A 26643-nucleotide genomic window follows, 5' to 3' on the forward strand; every position below is an offset into this window, starting at 1 on the left:
TTTTTTATTTTTTAAAATAAAAATCGGACGATTATATTTTAATATATATTTTTTTTAATTTTCAAAGACATATCGGATCGTCCAATTTGTGATTGTTTGTTTAAAAAACAAATCAATACAAACAAATGGATGTTTTCATTTGTGTAACCCATAGTAATGTAAAATACTTCTCTCTTCACGGCATCTTGTGAAACACCTATCTCTCTCACACGAAAAATAAAAAGCTCTCAATTGTCTTCTTGGTTGCCAAAATGTTTGATAATAAAAAAATATTAGTAACAGATAATTTAAGTTTATTTTATTTAATTAAAATTAATAAAAATAAAATAAATTTAAACTGTTTAAATTAATTTTTTATTGTCTCCCTATCTGGTCTCAAACCTTGAAGGAGATAGAGCCATTCATCAGCGCTACTAAAAAGGAAGGAGCTTATTGAGTTATTGATGGTTTCTTTTGCAATCAGTTTCTCTTCGAACCTCCTTCATGGCCATGGCACTTTACAGGTCAAGTCTTGTTCTCAGTCGCAAACCAAGAAACGCTGCTTGAGATGTCACACTCTCTACTCAGACCAAGACAATTCCCCAATTTCTTGCTCCTTCCACGGCCACATCAACGGTATGCATTTCCATTCCCCAACCTTCGGATTTCGTAACTGTTTCTTTAAACCGAAATGTATGCAGGGGAGAAGGGTCTGTTTTCGTTGGCGCCACCGCACCAAGGAATAGATGGGGAATGGAGCGATAAATCTGGAGTTATAGTTTACAAATGGAATGACAAAGATAACAGACCAAACACTGGCCGCGCCAATTGGAAGAGAAGATGGAGTTGTTGTGCTGAGTATGATGAGAATTCACCCCCTTGTAGACTCGGTTGGCATGTTTCTTATGATGACGGTGAAACTCTCTATTAGTTAATCAACTTGGTCGAGTGGTCGCAAGTGCTAGTAATTTCAAAGAAGAGCTAGGAATTTATAAGATGGACTCGTTAACTTTTAACACCTTAAGATTTTGAGATTGATGTGGTCTGTGGCCCAACAGTAGTCTCTTCTGTTAGCTTAGCTATCATTACAGTTTTCATCGCTTCTTTCAATTGGTTGTTTATTACTTGTTTCATGACTAAAAGATACAAAGGTTTGAGAAGATTTGGATTTTGGATCGTCAAGCATATAGTTGATGTTGAATTCGAAAGTCTTGTTAACAATCCTTTAACCAATTAACCTTGAGATATTTGATAACAAGTGAAAATGCATGTTCTATGGGGATTTAACTTAATTGCTATCAATGAGTGCTGAACAATAATGTTTCTTGTTTCAGCCATTTAACAATCTCAATTAAGAAGCTGAATGTTCTAAATGTACATATTTGCAAAATCTTTTGTCCTAAAAAGAGCTCAAATTACATAAACCAACATTAACATACCATCATTCAAAAAGTGTTTGATTTAATAGAATATTCTTAGAATATTCTCAGTATATTCTCTATTTTAACAGAATATTTTTAGTATATTCTAAGAATATTCTGTTAAATCAACACTTTTTGACCGACAGAGATTAAATTGTAAATTTTAATTCTTTTTAAGAACTCAATTACAAACTTTTAAAGTGTAGAGACTAATTTGCAATTTCATTAAAAATGTAGAGATCAACTATGTAATTTCACCAATTTTAAATTTAGTCTTCTGTATGCAATAATTTTGGACAAATTAGTCTTTTGTGTGTCGAATTAGGGATCCTATGAGTCTTATATAAATCTATTCAAAGCATTTCAAAAAAGAGTAAGGAGTTTATAAGATGAAGACTCGTTAACTTATTACCTTAAGATTTTGAGATCGATGTGGTATCTGTGCCCAACCGTAGTCTCTTCTGTTAGCTTAGTTATCATTAGCCATTACAGTTTTCATCTCTTATTTCAGTTGGTTGTTTATTACTTGTTTCATGGCTAAAAGATACAAAGGTTTGAGAAGATTTGGATTTTGGATCGTCAAGTATATAGTTGATGTTTAATTCGAGAAGTCTTGTTTAACAATCCTTTAACAAATGCATGTTCTATAGGGATTTAACTAAATTGCTATCAATGAGTGCTGAATAATAATGTTTCTTGTTTCAGCCATTTAAGAATCTAATTAAGCTGAATATATTTGCAAAATCTTTTGTGCTAAAATGAGCTCAAATTATATAAACCTACATTAACATAGCATATGTACTTTTTTTCGAGAAGAATGCTAGGGGGCAGCAATTTTGATGTTTTGTAACCATCAATTAGCCATCAATAGTGTTTTTAATGGTGTGAGATTACATAATATCTAATGGTGGGAGATCACTCACTTTTGTTTTGATGGTTAAGTGCTGGCCAAAAAACACAAAAGTTGCTGACCCCTAGACTTTTCCTTTTTCCTATTAGGCTTGCGAATTACCATGGATAGTTTCTTAATCTCTTTCATATCACTCCAACTTCAAGTCACTACAAACTGATAGCTATCTTGAAATTATTTAATTAATAACAAGTTATATTGTTTGTACATATAATAAATGGTTTGAACTGATACAATGTCTACAGCATTGTATCCCACAAAAGTCACAAGTAACCCTTGTTCTTGCAGCATTGAATTGCATCATCAACCATTTCTTCAAGTCCATATTTGTACACGAATCCAGCATCGATGAGCTTCTTTGATGATAAATTCGGCATCCTGGTACCTTCGATTTGTTTGAACCAGCTGCAAGAAGAGATAGTCACAAATCACAATTCGAATCAATGAAACATAAAGATAGAAAAGAACTTACTTTAGAGATGGTATCCGCCCACGAAACTCGGGGTATTTGGTAGCAACAATCTGAGACATCCTTTCAGCAGTGACCAAACAACATGAACAATTGTACCTCCCTATAGGATTTGGATGTTCAAGCAAAAATATATGTGCTCTTGCCAAATCATCCACATGCACCATAGGTATCTCAAGCATCAAACCAAATAGTGTTTTTTCACCTGAATAAATTTCCCTTTGTTATAAATCTTAAAGCACAATGTAATAAGGCAAAACAAAATATTGCAGTAGTATGAATCAATATTGATGAGGCTTTGTAAAAGTTAGTTTAAAATTAGTAGAATTTGATGCGCATAATGACTTACCAAATACCATAGACAATGAAGCACTAACAGAGCCGGGAAGCTTAGGACAAATGAAGGGTCCAAAAACAAAAGTTGGGACAATTGTCACAACCTCCAATCCGTTCTCTTCTCCGAATTTCAGCACTGCCTTCTCCGTTAGTGTCTTCGAGACTGCGTACGATGAAGCCGGAGCCTTCGAAGCTCTGATGAAATCGACATCACTCCAGACACTTTCGTCCAACGCCTCGTTATGTTCTTGGTTATTGGAACTAACAACAGCAGAGGCACTTGAAGTATAAACAACTCGCTTCACAGTCTTGGAATTTAGGCATGCTTTCAAAATTCCTAGTGCACCATCAATGGATCTTTGTGTTAATACTTGTTCTGATTCTTTGTCTTCAAAGTCATATGGGGTGGCAACATGGAAAACTCCAATGCAACCTTCAATGGCTGCGTTGAAACTCGATGGTTCGCTGAGATTGGCACTGAGAATTCGAAGCCTCTGGGATGATCCGGGTAAGTTGGTGAGGAAACTAACATCTTTCTTGTGTTCTGCTTAATTTGGAATATTAGAAACAAAATTGCCATTTTGGTTTATGAATCAAGTTTCAAGTTCAACTCATAGTTACTCCTTCGTCTCATACAAGAACTTACTCCAAAAAGAACAGTGCTATTTTAATTACATCCGTTTTTTTTAATAACCGTTTACAGGACATAACATTATATAATTCGATGTATGTGTAAAACTGTTTTACATAAACACTAATAATATATCAAAATTAAATTTTTTAAGTAATTTGAAAATTCTGGTTATTATTATTATATTTTGTGCTAAGATATGATATTATTTTAATAACAAATTTATTAATAATTTAACCTTTCAAGAACTAATTTCAGTATTTAATTATTTGAGTAGCACAAGTGAATATAAAATCTTGCAAGCTAAATTAATCACTTTAAATAAAGAACAAAATCAGCAATCATAAAACCTAAATGAAACTAAATTATTTCCACAAAGAGAAGTAGAGAACTACAATTTAGATACTACATACTTGTTAATGAATAGCAAAAATGTTGATATTGAAGCAAGAACATTGGTTGAAACAATCAACAAACAAAATGGGTTGGTTCTTAATACCTGGGGTTGATCTGACAGTTGTATTAACAGAGTAACCATCTTCAAGAAGCTTCTTGATTATCCATGAACCAATGAAACCTGTTCCCCCTGTAACACACACTCTTCCTTTGCTTTCTTCCATTCTTAATTCTTTGTTTCCTCACAGTCACATATTAAGAGTGAGAGTGGAATATATATAGAGAGGGGAAAATGTTATATTTACCACTTTTTATGTATATGATTTTTGTAAATTTTTTATTTTTGATATATATAAGTTAGCCAATGGTTATTTGAAAAATTAGGACCTGTTTGGTTTGTTATTTTATAAAATTTTGAAAATAAAAAGTAAGAAAATAAAATTAGACAGTGAAAACAGAAACTATTAAAAATAGAAATAGAAAACTTTTAAAATTTAAACCGATTTTAACATCTATTCTCTTTGTAATGATTTTCCATTCTCCATTCCATTGACACGTGTTTGGATAATGATGGGTAATAGTATCTTACGTAAGTTAAGCACTTTCTTTAAGGTCACTTCTAAACTTACAATAATTGACACTAGATCAGTTTTGTCAATTGTTGTTGAATGTTGGCCATTCATTTTCTTCTTTTATCACTTCTAAACACAGGGATAATCTTATAGTACTTATATTTAGATATTATTCAAAAATATTTATTGAATACTAGTTACTAACAATCAATTTAGGTTGAAAAAATTTACTCATTTGTTTAAATAATTATAAAAAATTTGAATCTTATTTAGTATATAAAATAATCAATAATTTATTAATCAGTTCAAAATCTTAAATAGAATTTATTACTCAAAAGAATTTATTTTATCAATAAACTTTTTTTTGAAAATTTTCAACTAATTAAACTGAAAAGGATTTTATTTTATCTCTTTTAAATCCAAATTTAAATTAAAAATTAGCTAAATAATTTTTAAATCGTACATATGAGAGAGTTTTGTTACTAAGAGTTAAGTACTTTTTTCGTTCCTAAGGTTTGGGATCAAAAGACTTTTTTTTTATTAAAATCATTTTTAATGCAACAAAATGTTATAAAACTAACAAATTTACCCTTACAAAAAATAAATTTTAAAATTAAAAAACTCTTTCCCAACAAAACTCTTCATTCCAGTTACATTATCGGTCCATTATAAAAGATGTTGGGATAAATGGAATACAAGATATGGAAGTTTTGCCACCACCTCCAGAAATTAAAGATAATATTCCATCACAAAAGTTCAAGAGGGATGTTAATTACTTCATATGCACCAGGGAAGGGGCCTGTTTTGCTTTCTGATGAAAGTCAAACTCTTCTCACCTACCCACCACCGTTCAACCTCATCCAATACCAATTATTAGGAGTGTTCAAAACCGATCCAATCCGAACAAAACCGAGCAACTGAGCCGAAAAAATTGATAACTGAACAAATCGAAAACAAAAAAAATGATATTTTGCAGTTTTTTGCGGTTCGGTTCGGTTTTCGATTTTGATTTGAAAAGTCCTAACCAAACCGAACTGAACCAATTTACTAAAAAACCCTATAAAAAAACCAAACCCCCACCTCCCCTTCCAGTAAGTTACAGCCGCCACTCATGAATCCTAACTCTCTCCTCTCCCCACTATCCACTCTCTTTTTCCACACCGTAGAAATTTTCACATCCTACCCTCACAAGTCGTCGTCCTCTAATCCCCTGACGTCGCCGGGCAGCACCCTCGCGGTGGCCTTCCTCGTCGCGCTTCCCTCTTCTCAGCGCGGCCCTTTCTCTCCTTCCCTTCCTCATCGCGATTCCCTCTCCTCGGCGCCGCCCTTCCTCCATGCACAGCAGCCGACGTCTCCTCCATGCACAGCAGCCGCCATCTCCTCAATGCACAGCAGCAGCCATCTCCTCCCATCGTCTTCCTCCCGTTGTCCTCCTCGCGTCGTCGTCTTCATAGTTCGCTAGCGCTTCGCATATCTGATTAGCAGTTCTAAATTTGTTGGATCTGACTATTTGTTGTTGTTTTGTTTTTGGGTTCTGATCTGATACTTGTATACGTTCTGATTTGTTATTTTGATTTTTAGCTTTGATTACTGATTATTTGTTCTTGGTTGTGAGTTTTGCTTAGGGTTTTGGATCTGATTACTTCTTTATTTTGATTGTATGTTTTGTTTTGAGTTTTGCTTAGGATTTTAGATCTGATTACTTCTTCTAGTTGTGATTACTGATTATCTGTTATTTTGGTTTTTTATTATTTGTTCTTGATTTGAGTTTTGCTCTGGTATTTGATTTTAGTACACCAGTTATGGATAGAAGTTTAGAACATGATATTTTTTTGAATTATTTAGAAAACCAAAAAACCGAACCGAACCAAACCGATTTTAATTAGTTTGGTTTGGTTTGGTTGGTGTTGATAAAAAAAACCGAACCAAACCGAACCGAAGAATAAATATAAAATTGGATCGGATGACTTTTTCTCAAATAACCGAACCAAACCGCACCGCGAAGATCCCTACCAATAACCCACTGAACCTCATCCACCCACCACTATATGCACCTAGTCACCCACACCTCTACCTTTATCTCTCACCACCAAACGCAATCCACAGACTCCTTCTCACAATCCACTAACACTACCAACAACAATAATAGAAGAAAATACAGTAAGGAATAACAATAATTTTCTTTCCTATCCACCACCATATCTCTTCTGCTAACAACAACAGCACTAACGATAATTAATTTATTCATGTTCGTTCCTTTCAATTAATGGTTAAAAAAAAGAAAACAACAAACAGAACACAAACAAGGGGCTTAGGGCCGATGGAGGCTGTGGTTGGGCGTAAGAAAGAGACGGGCTACCTTCACGTGGTTGTTGACGTCGTCTTCTGCAGTGAGGAGATGCTGTCAATTACTTTGTCGGGAGGAACGGATGGCATGGGGTCCGGGGGTCGAGAGCTTTGATTGAGTGGGGTAACAACAACGCTCGAAACTCTGTTCGTGAGGCCGTGGTCGTTGTCGCCAGCAAAGAGGTCTGGAGAACGTGGGGGACTTTTGGTCGACGGGGCTCAAGACTCTCTTTGTGGTGGCTGTGGTCGTCATTGCCGGCGAGTTGACAGGCGGCAGTTTGCTGCGGATGGAAGCTTGTCGTTTTTAGGGATAGATGAGAGAGATGAAAAGATGTTGATGAAGGAGGGGTGGGCTGAAGATGATGGTGGGATCTGGAATGGAGAAGGAGAATGGAGTTTAATTTTTTTATTTTATAATTTTTAATTTTGTAATTTATTTTTTGTATTTTTTAATTTTAAAATTTATTTTTTGTAAGGGTAAATTTGTCTTTTTAGAATGCAAAAGATGATTTTATAACGTTTTATGATGTTAAAAATGATTTTAATATAAAAAAAGTCGGAAACCATTTTAATTTTAACCTCAAACCTTAGGAACAAAAAAGTACTTAACCCTATTAATAATATACGTGGTTCAAATTTAGAATAAAAAATAGGATTAGGAGACGCTTAAAATGGGATTAGGGCAAACTTATTATGTTTGTCTATAAAAAATTTCATAATAAGTTGTCCTTCTATTAAGTTTGTGCCTCTTGCATTGCGTTTGGTTCATGTCCATGTTGAAATAAATTATTTTATAATTTAAATCATTTATATTAAATCACCAAAAATTATATAACATAATATAAAAATGTATCTTTATTTATAAAAATTAGAAATTAGAAATTACTGGAAAAGTTGTCTCAGTCTTCCTCAACTAAAATTTTTTGTATTTTTAGGACGGCTGAATTGCAACTCTGATGAGAAAAGAGTTGTTGAGGCGGCTTTGGTATATTGGGAATTGAAACCTTGAAGTTACTATTTATATTTAAGCGTGACACTCATTAAACCCTAAAGTTCAAATAAAAATAGTATTTAAAGCCCATAAAGATAATATATGGTTTTATTTTCATTTAATTCTAAATAAAAAATAATTATGACTTATTCAATTTAGCATTTATAACAATAAATAAGATTACCGTTGTATATACTAGTCATTTGATTTGAAATAACATAATTTGTGATCATAATTAATATATGCATTACCTACAAATAAATTAAAAAATTAAATAATTTCCTAACAACATGTCCATATATATCAAAGACACACACAACAATACATGTATATTATTTATTTTGTGAGACAAATTCAAGAGAGCTACAATTACACATAACTACCCACAAAAAATATATATTTGGTATCTTTTTAAAATAAAAGAGACATAAATATTTTACTTGAAACAGATTAAAATACATTTTTAAACAACTTTATTGTTACTAATTTTTCAAAATTTTAAAATTGTCTAACTTACATTAACGTTCTTTTTCTCTTCTCCTCTTTCTCCCTTCTAACCTTCATTGCTACTACGTCTCAACTCCTTCTCTCCAAATTTGTTTTATTCTCATCCTCCATCATCTATCCCAGATCTATCAAGTAGCTACACAAATGAAACACTTTGTGTTTATTCCTAAGATCGACATTTCTCTCTGGATCTCTCTTTCTCATTCTCTCCTCTTTGGTGCCACTGACGATGTCGTCTTTGCTTCTTCTATCTCCTTCATTTCTATCTTCGTCTAGTGATGAGAAAGAGTGTTGGTGACTGGAGTAGTTGATTGTCATTGCAGATCTGATGTCGTCGTAATCGCAAATACGAAGAAGGTTGTCTCTGTCAGACCCTGCCATAACTGTGACCACAAAGAACGTCGTCAAACATTGCCATTTGCCTCTGCATCGCCCTTAGCCATCACTTGACTTATTGCTATTGATTCAATGATCCCTGTAGGGCGTGGTCAGCGAGAATTAATTATTGGGGACAGACAAACAGGTAAGACAGTAGTCGCTACAGATGCGATTCTCAATCAACAAGGACAAAATGTAATATGTGTTTATGTAGCTATTGGTCAAAAAATATCTTCTGTGGCTCAAGTGGTGGCCACTTTACAAAAAAGGGGAGCAATAGAATACATTATTATAGTAGCTGAAACTGCGAATTCTCCAGCTACATTATAATATTAACCCTCATCCTACCTCATCTTAGATCTGTTTTTGTCTTTCTTTTAATTTTTTAATTTTTTACTTTTTAATCTGAATTCTTTAAGTGATATTTGAATTGGAGTTGTTAATTATATTTATTTGAAATAAGATTAAAAAATTAGCAGTAATTATAGTGGTGGTGGTAAAAATTAATAATAATAATGATGGTAATATTAGTATTAAAATTATTTTAATTTGGAGATAAAATTGACTTTTGAATTAGATAAATATATCGAATGCATTATCACTAAACATATCATAAAATTTGTGTATATTTTGTGTCAAGTTATATTTGTGTTTATGCTTACAACCAAATACGATTTTTTTTTTCCTTTTTTCCTCCAACGTTTTGGGATGCAAATCAAATAGACTTTTAGAGTTGGGAAATGGAAGATTTGGAATAAAATTTGAAGAGCAAAATTGGAAACGAAAATCGACTAACCTTTGGTTGCGAAAAATTAACAATATAGATATAATTAAAATCTATTTTAAATATTATGAATAAAATTAAATTAAATTAAATAAATATTAGAGATAAAATGTATAATTTATCTTAATTCTTAATATCATTAATGAAATAAAATGTTGATATAATTTGTTAAAAACAAACTTGAACCATTTAAGAACTTAAAACAAAATAAAGAGTAAAATGTCAAATAGGTTTCAATTTTTATTTTTTTTGGGTAATCACTAGTTTTTCATATTTGTTTAATAGATGTTAGTTGATAAACTTTTAAATTGTGAGATATAGGTAATTAAAGATATATGAAAGAGACATTTTTGTCCCGGGCCGCACCAAATAAACAAAAATTATCAAAGAAAAAAAAATGTGTCATAATTTAAAAATTAAAAAATGAATGTCTAATAAACAAAATTTAAGGACTAAAATGACCTCTCAAAGAAATTAAGGACCAAGCTTAGAATTAGAAATGAAAATAAGTTATATAACTTGTAGTTTGATTTGCTCTGACCTAACCTATGAATATATATTTATACTATATATAATTATATATAATAGGGATGTGAGAAAGATATGTGTATATCTAATTAAAAATATTTTTATTATATATAATTTATAAAAAATATTATTTTTGTTATTTTTAAAATTTGAACAAAATATTTTTTTGTTAAATTATAAGTAATTTGTTAGCTCAATTAATTTTATTTTTATTTTTTTATACACATTAAATTAATATCTATTACAACAATAGTATGAATAACTATATTACATTAAAAAATGCAACAGGTGAAGTTTGATTTGACCGTCAATGAGTATTAAAAAATTACAACTACTAAACTACTTATTTTCATTGTTTTACTTGTATATTTTTTCAAGCCTTCGAGATAGAGGTGGCAGTGTCTAGTACTCCAGTATCGGAGAAGAAACTCACACGGTGGTGGAGGATTCTATCTCTGTGCAGAAATATGTTCAGTAATTTTATTATTATTTTTTTTTGTCTTTCGTTATGTTATTATTTTATGGGTAAAGTATATTTTTTGTTTTTGAAGTTTGACAAAAGTTTTAAAAATATCTCTAAGTTTTATTTTGTTTCAATTTTTTTTCAAAAATTTTCTATTTGCATCAAATATATCCCTGATGGCTAATTTTTCAAAATATTTAAGACCAATTCAATAACAATTCCATAAGAACAACCCCTCAACATAAACAAATCAAGTATAATTTCATATATTATTGTTAGATTGGTCTTAAACTTTTTGAAAATTTAGCCGTCGAGGGTATATTTGATACAAATCGAAAATTTTTAGGACAAAATTGAAACAAAATAAAACTTATGGGTATTTTTAAAATTTTTGACAAACTTCAGGGACAAAAAATATATTTTACCCTTATTTTATTTAAGAATATAATAATTTGAAACTGTAGAGGTGCAGGTTCAAAGGGTTTTTTTAGATTGGTTAGAGATTTGTGTGAAAAATTCCATTCACATTTGCTTTGTTTGTTAAAAACTCATGTCTTTGGAGTTAATGCAACAAAAATTGCGAGTAAATTGGGTTTTTCTTCTTGGCATCTAGTGAAAGATATCAGATTTTCAGATGAAATTTGGGTCTTGTAGAACGATTGTAGCTGAAAAAGTTGATCATTTAAAAGTTCATAGACAATTTAATCGTCTTAAAGTCTATTTCTATAATAAGGTGCCTTGGTTTTTTACTATGGTATACGATTTGCCACATATGGGTCCTCGATCAGAATTATGGTCTAATATTAGACGATTAGTGGACCAGGTGCAAGGAAAATGGTGTGTTGGAGGTGATTTTAATTTTGTCTTAAGTAGTGCTAATACTGGTGGAAACTTAAGTTTGTCAAGATATCATCATTATTTTGCTGCTTGTTTATTAGACTCTGGATTACAGAATATTGGTTCCCTTCACTTGGTAATGTGGCACACTTTGAAGAAGACTAGATAGGTATGTGGTGAATATCTTGTGATCTTAGCGTTTTTTTTAGGCTGCTACGAAACACTTATCCAAACTAAAGTCTGATAATGTCCCCATCTTATTAGATATGAGGGGCCCAGAAAATGTTCTGATGCGGCCTTTCAGAGTTTTAGGTTCGTGATTGTCTCATAACGATTTTTAGAATTTGCTAGCTAATAGCTGGAGCTCTACAAATTCTCTTGAGAAAAATGTGTCGTCGTTCATGTCTGACGCTAAAATTTGGAATGCAGAGATCTTTGGAAACTTAGCTAGAAGAAAATCACAGTGTTTAGCTAGACTCCAGAAAATTTCTACAAGCTTATCTTTTGAAGTGAATCCGAATCTCGAAGGAATTGAAAGCTTTATTAATTCAAGAGGAGATTTATTGGAAGTAATATTCTCGGTGCAAGTAGATTAATTATGGTGATAGAAATACCTCTTATTTTCATAGCCTAGTAACGGCTAGGAAAAGAGGAATAAAGTGAGTATGCTGAAAAATCAAGAAGGTAGTTGGATTGAGGATAATCAGCAGCCGAAGGAACTCAGTGTTAATTATTTTCTGAATTTCTATACGGATAATAGTAAATATGAGAAGCTTGAAGCCCTTGGGATGTTCTCTATGTTTACTAATGAAGAAAAAATGAGCGTTTGGATATAGATATCTCACCTGAAAAAAATTAGATATGCTCTTTTTTTCATGGGTGCTTGTAAATCTCTGGGTTCAGATGGTTTGCCACCTATGTTCTATCAAAGTAATTGGGAGTCATTAAAAACTCTTATCAAATGGATAGATAGCGTAAATCCTGAGTAATTGGTGAATAATTAGTTAATAAATTAATTATTAATCAAATAAATTAGAAAATAGAATTTTATAATTTAGTGAGGTAGAACTAATTAAAATAAGAATTTTGACACTAATTTTAAAGAATTTGGCCCAAAATTAGGTCAAACGGGCCGAACCGGACCCGTATTGGGCCAAGACCCAACTTTGCCACTTAATAAAGATGGCTTCAGCCATCCCCTCTCTCCTCATGCATGCTGAAACGCTGGAACTAAGCAGGAAAAGGGGGAGCACTCACTCAAAATACACAACCCTCACTTTATAATCAAACCAAGATAATTTTTCGCTCCGAGCTTCGATCGTCGCACCGTTTGCAGCCACGCGTCTACATAGACGAGCTCTACAAATTCCAATACCTTTCAAGGTGAGAAAATCACATTCTCAGCTCCTATTCTCTCTTCTTCAGTTCAAAAATGTTAGGATTTTGGGGTATTGAGATTTTGGTTAATTTGATATTTTAGGATCAAATTGACTTGAGAAATTGGTAGGTTTTGGCTTAATTGAAGCACATACACGGTAAGGATCGTCAACCCTAGTCAAACCCTTGATTATGTGAGTTTTGGGTATTGAAATTTGTATATATATGTGGTAATGTGTATTAGGTGTGTGTATTTGTAAATTGGAGCTTGAATTGTGGACACTTGAGACTTGGTGGAGTTTGGGTGTTATTGCTTTGGAAACTTTGGATCCTTGGGGCTATGTTTAGAGCCTTTTGGTGGTGTCTCATATTATACGTGGAAATCAGCCAATGTATGATTTAGGTTTCACCTGTTTAATATATAATGTTTTGTGAAAACTTAGGTTAGATGACCATAGGATAGGTTGGAACGTATGAGTGTGTTTGATATTTAGTAACCTTGATTAAAAATTGTGATATGGATTTGGTATTTGTTGGATGAATGTTGAGTTAATGATTATTGACTTGATGACATGAATGTATATGTCTAAGATAGGTGGATTATGATTTTATTGAGGTATTTGAGAGATTGATGCATGATATTGATGAATTGAGATATGGTAAGACATTGTGGTTGATGGTGATTTAGTGAGGATTTGTGAATATGAAATTGTTATTGTTGTTTCATTGATATTTCATGATTGCTTTGGATATGAATTGATTGGTTTTGAGTAGTTGAATGATGTGTTGAATGTTGTGGAAAGAATGAGAATGTAGAAAAGGTGAATTGGGTTGTGTAATATTGTGTAGAACCTTGGAGTTATGAAAGAGAATCTTGTTTTGGTAAAAAATTAAGGTTTGAGATTTGTAAAAAATTGGTTTTTGGCCAAACTTCAGCGAGGCATAACTTGGCTTTCGGATCCCCAAATAATTTCAAACTTATTTCAAATGAAAAGTGGGTCCGTGAAGTTTACGCCGTTCAAAGAACGGATGAAAAATATTTTAAATCGAAAAAGCTATACGCATCTTGGTCCAAGCGCGTACCCACGCATACGCGTGGCCCCCTGTTTCAGCAAGAACAAATTTTGTGTTTTAAAGCTCAAACTCGAACCTCTAGACTTCTATTTTCATTTCTTTAGCCTAAATATTGTTAGTAAGCCTAGTCATAGGATGAAGTTAGAAAATTATGGTAACTTGGAGGTGAAGAAAGATTATTTTTAAAGGTAATAAGTGATTAGAGGAGATGGTATTTGATCGATAAAGATGATGAAAATGGTATATGAAGTAATTAAGAGAGTAAAGTGACATTGATAATGATGAGATGAGATATGAATCACTGTGAGATTGAAAATGATAAATTGTAAGAAACGATTGAATAACTTGAGCTTGGGGGGTTGTCTTCCCCATGTCAGCCGGGATTTTTTCTGTGGTTATTATTGAGTTTGGGGTGTTGTTTCTCCCAACTTGGAATTCTTCCCATGGTTAATCATTGAGATTGGGGTATTGTCTCTTCTCCCCATGTCAGCTTGGGACTCTTCCCATAGATGTTATTGAGGTTGGGGTGTTCTCTCCCCCATGTCAGCTTGGGGATTCTCCCCATGGTGAGTGTTGCTTGAGAACATGTCGGACTGGCTACATAACCGACAGTTGATATCAACAGCCATAGGACAGGCATACATCATGTGCATATTGTATGATTTGCTTGCTTGTGAATTATATGGAATTGCCTACGTGATTATAATATGCTATTTGTTATAATTGCTAACTATATTATTTGTGAACTACTTGCATTGTGTTTGTCTTGTTTTGCTTGTTTATCTGTGCAACTCATAGGAGACGGAAGAATGGAGGAAAGGTGAAAAAGATTAGTGTGCAGGTTAAGTTTGGTAAGGTTAAAAACCTTTAGACGACCACCTATTTATGGCTTCTGTTTTTAGTTTCTTTAAACTTTATAATCTGAGTGTCGGCGTTCTAGGATTGCCTCTGGCATTCCCAGGACCTTATATCTTATGTGCGTGGCACCTTTACCATGTTGAGAACTCCGGTTCTCATTCCATACTATATTGTATTTTTCAGATGCAGGTCGAGTGGCACCTCGCTAAGCGTCTGGAGCTTCTGAAGCGAAGTGGTTTCTTTTAATCTTTTGATATATGTATATATAAATTCTCCTCTTATATACTTGTTTATTCACTCCTCCTAGAGGTTTATGGAGAACTAGGATTTTATGTATGTATTTTGGGTTTTAGATTATGTATATAAGTATGTAAATATTCTCCAGCCAGCCTTAGTTTTGCAGGCTGAGTTAGGAGCTTGTTATTTTGTATTTTTGATCCTCTATTACTACTTTCTGTTTATCATACTTATGAATCTTAGGTTTCTTCGCACGCAAGTTTTCCGTTTACGTGAGCGTTACGACTTTTGTTTTAAACTTTTCTTCACAGGCTCCTCGGTATAAATTCCTTTCAACTACTATTGTTATTTTATATATACTTTTACTTCTAGAGGTTGTAATACCTTGCCACCTCAGCTTTATGACTTAAGCATAAGACTCCGTGTGGTAGGGTGTTACAGATAGAGTGTTTTAAAATCATCAGAAAATTTAGGTAGCAAATAGTACTTATATTTCTCTTATTCTAAAAGTGGATAATCCTGAAACTATAGTGCATTTCCAACCTATTGGGTTATGCAATGTCTCATATAAGCTTATTACCAAGATTTTGCCGTAAAGGTTAAAAGAAGTTATGCCTAAGCTGATTAGTTCCTCGCAATCTAGCTTCGTTCCGGGGAGGCAAAACGCTAATAATATCTTAATTACACAAGAAGTTCTACAATCTATGCGGTCTAAGAAGGAGGATGGTGATTTTATGGCTATTAAAATTGATCTCAAAGCTAATATTCCAGAGAATATGGTTGATATGATCTATCACTGCTATTCTTCGGCGGAGATGAAAGTTCTGTGAAATGATACTCCGTCAACATCTTTTATGCCCTCTAGAGGTATTCGGCATGGGGATCCTATCTCCCCTTATTTATTTGTGCTGTGTATTGATGAGCGCCTATCCCAAATCATTTCTTTTGCGGTTGAGCATCATTTTTGGGAACCGATTACTCTTAATAGAGGGGGACTGGGTTTTTCTCATATTTGTTTTGCTGATAACATTGTCTTATTTTCGAAAGCTACTACAGAGCAGGTGCAAGTGGTGCAGGGTATCTTAGACCATTTTTTCTGTTGTTCAGGCAAGAAGGTTAATTTTTCTAAATTTTATGTCTTCTTCTCTGATAATATGCATTTGGAAAGGAAACGTAACCTTAGTAATATTCTTGGGATGAGACTTACGACTGATTTTGGCAAGTATTTGGGAGTTCTTTTGCTACGTGGAAGGGCATGAAAGGAAGACTTCCAATTCATTCTTGATAGAATGTTGAATTGGCTCAATTCTTCAAAAGCTCAGAATCTTTCTTTGGCAAGTAGAATCACTCTAGCGCAATCTGCATTATCCACTATTATGTCTTATGTTATGTATATGAAGCTTCCTTTGAACATTTGTGATAGAATTGATAGTATTTTCTATAATTTAATCTAGGGAGGAGACAGTTTGGTTAATAAACATCATCTCCTTAGTTGGGGCAAGATTTGTTCGCCGAAATCTCAAGGGGGTCTCGGCTTCAGACTAACGAGAGTTTTGAATAAAGCTAATTTGATAAAATTAGCCTAGAAGCTTGTTCATGATCGGAAAGCCCTTTGAGTCAAAGTGATGCAAAGTAAATATGGGTGTGAAGAAGCACTCCTTCCTAGGATTAAACATCTCAGAACCACATCGAATGGTTGGCAAGGTATCCATTCGGTATGGAAAGATTTCGAAAACAATCTTATTTGGAGGATCGATTCTGGAGCTGAGTTTAACTTTTGGTCTAACTAATGGATTCCTAATATTCGGAGAAATGTTGATTTTGCTTAGCCGAATGTCACCGAGGAGATATTAGATGATCAAGTTTGTGAATACGTGATTGATGGCAATTGGAACTTTGACCATATTGTGACCCTATTGGGGAAAGATTGGTATCCCATTTTTGCGTCCATCAAGTCTCCCGAACCAGAGTTAGGCGTTGATTGCTTGACTTGGCTCCATGTTGCAAATGGTATTTTTTCGATTACATCGGCTTGTGTTGTCTATTCAAATCCTGCGAATGAGTCAAATACTTCTCTCTTTTCTAGAATTTTGAAGCTGGAGGTTCTGCAGCGATTGAGATCTTTCTGTTGGCTTGTTGCGAATCAAGCGCTTTTGACGAATGAGTAGTGTGTTAGAAGACATATGGCAAAGTTTGATGGATGTGCTATTTGTGGGGAAGCTCCTGAATCTTTGCTCCACATGCTCGGTTATTATAGAGTTGCGAGAAAAACGTAAATGAGCATTGATAATAGTTTGGGTTCCAGTAATTTTTTTAACTCTCATCTTTTGTGTTGGTTGTTAGAAAATTGATCACCCAAATCTCTTTCTTAAGGGCAGTCTTGGCCCCTTCTTTTTATCACAACAATAAATTCCTTATGGTACCAAAGAAATAAATTCATTTTTTATGTTGGAGATGTTATTAAGGAAGATATAAGATGGCCAATGTTGCTCTCCACCTTACTAAGGATTTTCAGTATACTCAAGATGAGACTAGTTGAGTTCAGCAGATTGTAATGTTAAAAAACAGATTAAGTGGATCCCTCCTGATTCTCCATTTGTCAAGTTGAATACGGATGGTTTGATGTTTAAAAATGGGAGAGATGCTTGTGGTGGTATCATTAGAGATAATGATGGTCAGTTCCTGACTTATTTTAGTGCAAACTTAGCTTTCTCCATGGTTACTTTAGCAGAACTTTAGGATATTTTAATGGGGGTAGAGTTGGCTGTGAGTCTTGCTATGATCATGTTTCTATTGAAGTTAATTCGGCTGTTGCTGTTCGTCTTCTTCTGCATGATGACATTGATTTGCATTCATCTAAAGTTCTTATTCTAGCTGTTAGGGAGAGGTGCAACATGTTATCATGTTGGCAGATTAAACATCAATTTAGAGAGGTAACTCTTGTGCAGATGGATTGGCTAATTATGGTCGGTTTATCCTTTGGCCGTCATATTTTTCTTAGTTTACCTCCCTGTATTTCACTGTAAATTCCTTAAACATTTCTTTTTCTAGAACAATCGTAATCTAGTTTGTTTTTTTTTTGGCGTTCTTGCCCCGCAGCCAATAAAAAAAAAGTTTAACCTATTTAAGATAAGTTTATTGAGCTAAATGAACCAACTCTTTTTATATTTTTTTTATTTTTAATTAAAAAATTAAAAAAATAATTTTTGAACTAAACTACTAATTTTGGGCCAATTTTTCTTTCAATGTATTATTGGATTGAAATTTTAAATATTTTTATTAAAACTTAAAGTATTTAGGTTGAATTGTTAAAAAATAATTAAAAACATTAAAAAAGAAAGAAAAATTTAAACAGATTAAACAGATCGGTCTGCTTATTTTATAGGTGAACTCATTTATTTCACGAATTAATCAGATTAAAGTATTAAACCCATTGAATTTCATTTTTACGGACGTAGTATCAAAATTAAAAATCTGTCTGTTTAAAATATTAAACGGACGAAGTTAACGGACTTGGCCCAAACAGTCTTATTTTAAGGTCTCACCTATCCCCTTTTTTAACTTTTAATCTATAATTTTATTTTTCAAACAAAAGAGAAAAGAAAAAAGCACTGTGCCGCCAAAATACGAACTCTATCACACTCAGAAAAAGCTTCATCGATCGCTTTCGCCATGGCCAACGCCAAAAGCAACAGGTGCATTTCCTAACTCTTCTGATTCCTCTTCCATCGTTGCATTTTCTTTTTTCAACCGTTTCTCTTAGGGTTACAGTTTCTTAAATATTCAGTGTCAACTTTTTCCAACTACTTTCTTTAGAGTTTTCTCACCTTTTTTTTTCTCTTTCTTTTACTTTTTTTTTTTTGCTTCCATTAGAAATATCATGTATTATCTTTTTTATGCTAGTGAAAGGAATTCTTTCTGTGCAGATAATGAAATATCTCTAAACATAGGGTCTTGCATAGTTCTCCTTCTACATTGTTAACGTTTTCAATGAATTTCCTCGCTTCTTGGATTATTTTATTTGTTTCATTTTATTTATTTTATTGATGAAATTGTGTAAAAAGGTTGCAAGTTCTATGTTTTAGGGTTTAGGGTTTCTCTGCTTTGGCATTGTCACTTTCTTCATTGAATTCATAACTTATTATTTGATTTATTTCCTTATCCATGAATTGCTTTAGAGTTTGCAAGTTCTATGTTTTAGGGTTTGATCTATGATCTGATTCTGACAGTGATTTTATTTTAGAGTTTAACTTAATAGTGCATTGCTAATCCTTTCAATGAATTCCACTTATTAGTTGATTTTGATTTGATTTGATTTTATTGTTTGATCCATGCTTTTTTTAGATTTTGCAAGTTCTATGCCCGTGGAACATGTTTGAAAGGGGAGCTGTGTTGCTTCTCCCATGAGAGAAATGAGGCTTCTTCAGATGTAGGTGACGACTTTACAATTCTTGTATCTTCAGATGTAGGAGACTATATACCTACTAATTAATATATAATCTTTTTGTTCACACTTTGGTTTCTCCTTTGATAAACAGATTTGCTTGTTCTATCAGAAGGGCTACTGTGCTTATGGCAGTCAATGCAGGAATAGGCATGTCAAACCATCACAAGCATCAGCATCAGCAAATGGACCTGTATCTTTGGTTTCACAATCTGCCATGACTCATAGTGCTGCTAAGGGAAAGTTTACTTGGGTTCGGAAGGCGGATACGAAAGTGTTGTCACCAACTGACAAACACACTAGTAGCTTACAACACAAGAATCAACATTCTCAAGGGACTCATTGTGAAGTTGGTGAATCGAGCACTGCTGCTATGCTGGATGAGAATTTGTTCTGTGAATTTGATGCGGCCAACTGCACCTCAGGGGATAAGTGTACCAAAATTCATGGAATCCTCTGCTTGTACTGCAGAAAGCCTTGTCTGCATCCAACCAATCTGAAACAAAGGTCGAACCACTTTAAGATATGCAAGGAAAAGGCTGAGATAATGAAGAATAGTCAAGATATAGAATGCAGTGTTTGCCTGGAGCGCGTTCTGCTGAAGCCTAGACCATCTCGGCGCAAGTTTGGTTTGCTATCTGAATGTGACCATCCTTTCTGTTTAGATTGCATCATCAGTTGGCGCAATTTGGCCCCAACCAATGCAATGGACTGCCCTGTGTGCCGCAAGCATTCATCTTTTTATGTTCAAAGTGACATTTGGTATGCTACAAAGGAAGAAAAACAGGCAATTATTGACAATTACAAGGCGAACTGCAAGTAATTTCTTCTCTATTTTTCTTTCTTCTGCAGAGTCTTTATTTGGAATTGAATGTTTAGTGATTGGTTTGTTTCCTTGAAATTATCTTTGGCAACTGGTTGAGTTGATCTAATAAGATGCATGCATCTAAATATGGTCTGTTATCCTGTTTAGTTCACTTTACTCAAATTAGTGAACTCGGGTCCACTAATATGCATTCATTGCACCGGAGTCCATATTTTCTTGTTGAAAAGAGCTCTTACACTCAGTTGAGTCTAATTAACGAACTATCTGATGATCATGATTATTTTTTATCTTTTTCCAGGTTGATTGATTGCAAGTATTTTAAATTTGGAACCAGGCAGTGCCCTTATGGAACTAGTTGTATGTATAAGGTAATCGAGCTTCCATCTCTCGTAGTTTCTTTTATTTTATCCATGCCTCATTTTGAACGTGGCTATGTAAGCAATATCAGACATAGAGCAATAAAATGCTGTCTCCGTGTCTCTCTTTTCATTAAGATGGATATTCTCACTATGTCTTTCTATGCACCTATACATGTTCTCTAAAGCTCTGTCAGGTTTCTGCCCCAAGATGGAAATATATAGAAATAGAAATAGAAAAACAAAGACAGAAAGATGTTTGGAAAGAAGGAAATATATAGAAACAGGAAAAAAATTGTTTTATAGACAGAAATTTACATATTTTCTTCACAATCCAAAATGGGGGACACAACAACGGACAGAGACGGAAATTTTTATCGGTTAAGAATGGTGTTGGAAGAAAGTAGATGGTGGTTTGGTGTCGATGGTAAGAAGATGGAAGCAAAACTGACTCTTAAATTTTTCTATCTTTGTATCCTTGTTTTGCCAAACAAGATACAGAGACAATTTTTTATGTCTATCCCAATGTCTGTCTCCAGCTCCATATTTATGTTTCAGTACAATATCCAAACAGAGCTTAATTGTGTTTTGTCACTCCTTGAATTGGATTACACATAACCTTTTGTTACAAAATCAACATGACCATATTAGCATTTTATAATCTGCAAAACTCCTTCCAACCAAATGCAGCTTGATTTCTAACCAGATGTGTAATGAAGATGTGTTGAGAGTATATTCCCTTGAATTTTTTATTTTTGAAATCAGAGCGTTTAAATAGCTGATAACTGATGCCTCATTGCCAAATGTTCATGAGAATCTTAATAATAACAAATCCAAAATGAATAGAAAGTTCTCCTTTTTTAGTCACTTCTGAATCTTTGCTTTGTTTATTGACATATTAATATTGTTTATTTATTTATTTTATTGCAACAGTTTAGCAAATGACCACCCTGATGATATTTTGAATCTTGCTTTCAGCATGCTGTAAAACCTGTCTTGCGCGAACAGAGGCAAAACAGGCCACGACCTCAAATTGGAGGAGACAATCTCAACGAATATGACATCATGTCTCAGCTCAGTGAATTTGATTTGCATCCTCATGAGTTTTATTCTATCTTGAAAGACATGGAGTGGTTCGATGATATGAGTGCAATGGAGAAGATGGCTTTAGCTGATGAACTGGCTGGTCCTACTTACGGAGATTCACATTTCTTTCCTCAGGATGATTTCTTTGATAGTGATGATGATTTTGATGATGAAGAATTCGATCCTATTGATGCTGCAATATCATCAATGATGATGTCTGGTATGCCAGTATTTGGATTCAGTGATGACGAATACAGCGACAATGAAGCCAGGGATGGCAAAGACAGTGATGGCAAATCCATTGATGATGATTAATGGATTTAATTAAGGTTTAGTTATAATGCCGTCTTTAACTTGCTTTTGAAGAATTTGAACACTAGCTGACTGTCTACAACTTTAGGAATCAACAAAATGCTGTATGATGGTGAAATTTATTTTGCAGCCTAATATTCATGTCTGTCTGTCTTTGGAATTTTCTTGTTATATATATATTGTTAGCTCAGCAATAGAATTATAATGCAACAATAATGGAAGAAAGAAATCTGTGAGAATATGTATTGAAAGATTCAGCAAATGCAAAAGTATGATGGTCACATCCCTTACTTTGAGTCTAGGGAAATTAGACTCCTCACTCTCAAGTTGTTATTCTTCTCTGCTGTCATTCTATTCTCCCCATACAATATAACCCTTTCTTGAATATCCCCATCCTAACTAACTCCTCTGCCTTCCTTTACAATGCTTTCCATTTACTTCCCCATCTAGTAATCCTCCATCCAATTGAGGGGTTTTCTCACTCTCTTACCAACTGGGCCTGCTTCCTTAGTTGATCCGACTTCAAGTTCTGTAATCTCTTCAATTGGGCTGGTTTGTGAGGCTGAGTTGGAGCGCTTGTATCAGCTATCCCCTCCCCGACAATGACCTTGCTCTTAAGGTCCAACTCTGGAAACATATACAGCAGCTAGTGGAAGTCCACCCAAGTTGTCTCCTCCTGTGGTAAGCCCTCCTAATCCACAAGGACCTGGTCCACTTGTTTTCCATCTCTCGAGACGGAGTGCTTCCCTAAAATCGCCGTAGGTGCTCGTTAGAATGCTGTGGGTGCTGCAGCCAGCACCAGGGTCGAGGCAGTACGCCACCTTCCCAACACGTTGCAGGATGTGGTTAAAGAAGCGTTTGCCAAGCTTTGGATGCTCCTTATGGAAGAGGGATATTTGACGATAAGGCTTCAACTTGAGCAAAACCCAATCCCCCTTTTTGAATTCCTTGTCACAACGGTGTTGGTCTGCTTGTTTCTTCATCCGGGTTCTTGCTTGGTGCAGGTAGAAACCCAACTCATCATTCAATATCTCACGGGTTCTCAAAAAGAGATCGACTTCTAGCACTGGGGAAGCGACAGGGCAGTAGCCAGAGGGCAAGTTCATTGGGAAATCGTGCAACGCCTCATGCGGTGTCATCTTGTAGAGTGAAATGAGCTATTATAGCAAAATTTGGCCCTGGGAGGAAAGGCCACCCATTGTTGCGGCTGCGAATGAGAGAAAGCACATAGGTACTGCTCAAGGGAACGATTAATGACCTCAATCTGACAATCACTTTGTGAATAATATGCCGTAGTGTAACATAGTTTGGGTGCCGGTCAAAGAGGCTGCACCAGAAGCGATTGAGGAAGACTGAAAACGGGGTCTCAGTAAAAAATAATGAGATAGCGAAAGTCGTGTAATTTAACCACTGATGCAATAAAGACTTGCCACTAAACTCGTAGTGAAGTCGGCTCTCAGAGGTTCAAAATGAGCAGTTTTGCTGAAGCGATCAACCACCATCATAATAGCATAACCTGCTGACTTGGGTAACTGAACAATAAAGTCCATTAAAAGTTCTATCCATGGTCCACACGGCATAGGTAAGGGATTGAGGAGTCCTTGAGATTTGGAAGTTATGTATTTGGTAGATTGGCATGTGCTGCATTGCTGAACAAATTTGTACATATCTCTACGTAGGCCTAGCCAAAAAAATAAATCACCAATAACCTTATAAGTCTTAAGTACCTTAGGATGCCCTGTCATAGGCGTCGCATGAAATTCAGTAAGTAGCTGAGTACAAAAGCCCTCAAAACCTGGCACCCAGATCTTCCCTTTATACATAAGCAGCCCTTCTTGCAATAGATACTCTGGAGGAAATGCTCCCTTCTTATATTGCTCAATCAGTAACTGAGTGTTAGGGTCCTCCCACGTAACCCAAGAGTGATGGAGTCAATGAGGTATTGACAGTTGAGAAGGCTTGAAGACAGGTGATAAACTCCAATTTTGTAGTTTATCTTGTGTTGAATTTAGTGAATTTTATCAATTTATCTCACATTTATTCAATGAAATAGCATGGTTTTGTGAATTTCTCCTAACTTGTGCTTAAGAGTAAAAACATGCTTTTTAGACTTTTAAATTGCTAAATTTAATTCACTTTAATTCCATGCCTTAATGTGTTTGATGTAATGATTTCAGCAAGCCTCAAAGGGTTCTTCACCCTGTCTTGATAAAGCATCAGCAGCTAAGTTCATCTTGCCAGATCGATACACTACCTCACAGTCGAATCCCAATAACTTTGTAAGGTAATACTGCCGTTTTAGTATAAGGACCACTTGGTTCATGAGTTAACAAAGACCCTAATGATCGGTCTTAATACAGAACCGACGCCCCAGCAAGTAGTGCCGCCACTTGGCCACTGCCTAGATAATAGCATAAAGCTCCCGAATATAAGCGAAGCAATTGACAAGCGCTGGTTAAGCTTTTTACTAAAGTAAGCTATAGGATGTCCCTTCTGTGATAGTATTGCTCCTATGCCATGACCCGAGGCATCCATCTCGACCATGAAAGGTTAAGAGAAATTTGGAAGAGCCAACATTGATGTGTGTGTCAGGGTTGATTTGAGTCTCTCAAAGGCAAGGTCAACTGTGTGGCTCCAATGGAAGTTGTTGTGCTTGAGAAGTTCTGTCAATGGGACAGCGAGGTGTGCATATTTAGCCACAAAGCGATGGTAATACCCTGTGAAGTCAAGGAATCCATGCAGCTGTTTCAGGTTGGAAGGCCTGGGCCAATCGACGATGGCAGCAATCTTAGAATTATCTACCTGAACTCCATGTTTAGTCACCACATGCCCCAAATACTCAACTTGTTGCTAACAAAAAACACATTTAGAGAACTTGGCAAGGAAGTGGTGTTGCTGCAACACAGCGAGGGCTGTCTTAAGGTGATGTAAGTGCTCTTCTTTGAATTTACTGTAAATTAGAATATCATAAAAAAATACAGTGATGAACATCCAGACATAAGGGCCAAAGACTTTGTTTATAGTGGCTTGGAAGGTGAAAGGAGCATTGGTGAGACCAAAGGGCATAACAACAAATTCGTAAGGTCCTAAATGAGTTCGGAAAGACGTCTTTAGAATGTCGCTGTCATGCACTCGAATTTGGTGATACCCCGAACACAAGTCTACCTTAGAGAAATATTCTACACCACACAACTCATCAAGAATTTCATCAATGGTGGGAATTGAAAACTTGGCTTTTATTGTAATGGCATTGAAAGCACGATAATTGACACAAAAACGCCAACTCCTATCCTTTTTCCGTACTAGCAACACCGAACTAAAAAAGGCACTATGATTCTCTCGAATGTCCCGGCTTACAGCATCTCTGCCACTAATTTCTCAATCTCCTCTTTTTGGTAATGGGGTAATGATAGAGGCAAACATTCACCAGATCAACACCTGATGCAAATGTTGTTCGATATCCCGTGGTGGAAGTAATTGATTAGGTTCTTGAAACACCTTTTGTTATTCATGTAGTAATTTTAGCACTTACTCATCTAGTTTTGGTGATTCTGAAGCAGGGTCAGTTGGTTCAAGCATAAATGGAGGAAGGAAGCAATCACATCAGTCGTTATTATTTTATTAAGAGCCCTGTTTTCAATTGCCCCAGGTTGGAACAATTGATCACCCTGAAGCTTAACATGCATATCCCCAATCTTAAATTCCATCATCAAGTTCAAATAGTCCATAGTTACATCGCCTAACTGCATTAGTCACAGTGTCCCAACACCACGTGTATATAAATTGGTGCATAATCCATAAGTCTAGGCATTAGGATTTTTTATTTTAATAAATTAATTAATTATAATAATTATTGAAATAAATAATTTTAAAAATATTTACCGAAATAAATATCACTCTCTTATTTTGTTTACAATGTAAATGAGATAATTTTGTATATATCTCGTTTAGAGTGTAAATAATATATGTGCAGTTTTTCAATTTTTGTATATATTGTTTACAATGTAAACGAGATATATGTATTTATAAATAATTAAATATAATTTTTAAAAATAATAAAAAATATTAATGATTTAAATTGGATAAAATTCTTAAAAATGAAACGTTTTAAATAATAAAGAAGATGGACCATTTTAAATAATAAGAAGATAAACAGTCTATTTTAAATGATAAGAAAAATAAACAGTCTATTAAAAATAAGCACATTTGTATGTGAAAGCATAAGTGCACCGTTAAATTACCCATTATTAATACGATTACCTTTTTTTCTGACTATCCACTACTAATATGATCGTTTCTAACTGACAAAATTTTTAAATTTTTTATGTACTCTCTTGAATATTAATTTTTAAATTCAAATTATATATATTTCAAATTTTGTTTGTTATATAGGAGTACATAAAAATTTGAAATATAATTTAAATATAATTATATTTAAATTTTGTTTGTTGTATGAAAATATATTTGAAGGATGAGAAACATGAAATTGATGCACAATAAATAAAACAGAAAAAAATGAGGAGAG

The 26643-nt window shown here is 34.3% G+C and overlaps 2 protein-coding genes and 2 long non-coding RNA genes across 5 annotated transcripts; 3 read left to right on the plus strand and 1 right to left on the minus strand.

The window, feature by feature from the left end:
* The first annotated feature begins 249 nt into the window (after positions 1-249).
* LOC112771487 (uncharacterized) lies at positions 250-1180 on the plus strand. Its single transcript, XR_011875947.1, has 2 exons — positions 250-615; positions 681-1180. It is a non-coding gene; the product is annotated as an uncharacterized lncRNA (long non-coding RNA).
* Positions 1181-2474: 1294 nt separating this feature from the next.
* On the minus strand, positions 2475-4652 carry LOC112772305 (vestitone reductase). The gene is made up of 4 exons (XM_025817216.3): positions 4246-4652; positions 3129-3659; positions 2783-2984; positions 2475-2715 (listed from the first exon to the last, which is right to left on the minus strand). Exons 1-4 carry the CDS (start codon positions 4364-4366, stop codon positions 2574-2576), a joined length of 996 nt encoding a protein of 331 aa, XP_025673001.1. The 5' UTR covers positions 4367-4652; the 3' UTR covers positions 2475-2573.
* A 14022-nt stretch (positions 4653-18674) lies between these two features.
* LOC112771376 (E3 ubiquitin-protein ligase makorin) lies at positions 18675-22278 on the plus strand. 2 transcript variants are annotated; one of them, XM_025816103.2, is made up of 5 exons: positions 18675-18789; positions 19439-19523; positions 19633-20357; positions 20663-20732; positions 21699-22278. In XM_025816103.2, exons 1-5 carry the CDS (start codon positions 18767-18769, stop codon positions 22119-22121), a joined length of 1326 nt encoding a protein of 441 aa, XP_025671888.1. In that variant the 5' UTR covers positions 18675-18766; the 3' UTR covers positions 22122-22278. The 2 variants fall into 2 exon arrangements, with proteins under 2 accessions (XP_025671888.1, XP_072080339.1); XM_072224238.1 differs by having other exon boundaries at positions 18713-18789; positions 19439-19527.
* Positions 22279-22319: 41 nt separating this feature from the next.
* LOC140181170 (uncharacterized) lies at positions 22320-25861 on the plus strand. Its single transcript, XR_011875948.1, has 3 exons — positions 22320-24087; positions 24296-24402; positions 24479-25861. It is a non-coding gene; the product is annotated as an uncharacterized lncRNA (long non-coding RNA).
* The last annotated feature ends 782 nt before the right edge of the window (positions 25862-26643 follow it).

This window comes from Arachis hypogaea, chromosome 18 (genome assembly GCF_003086295.3).
Source record: "Arachis hypogaea cultivar Tifrunner chromosome 18, arahy.Tifrunner.gnm2.J5K5, whole genome shotgun sequence".
Lineage (NCBI taxonomy): Eukaryota > Viridiplantae > Streptophyta > Magnoliopsida > Fabales > Fabaceae > Arachis > Arachis hypogaea.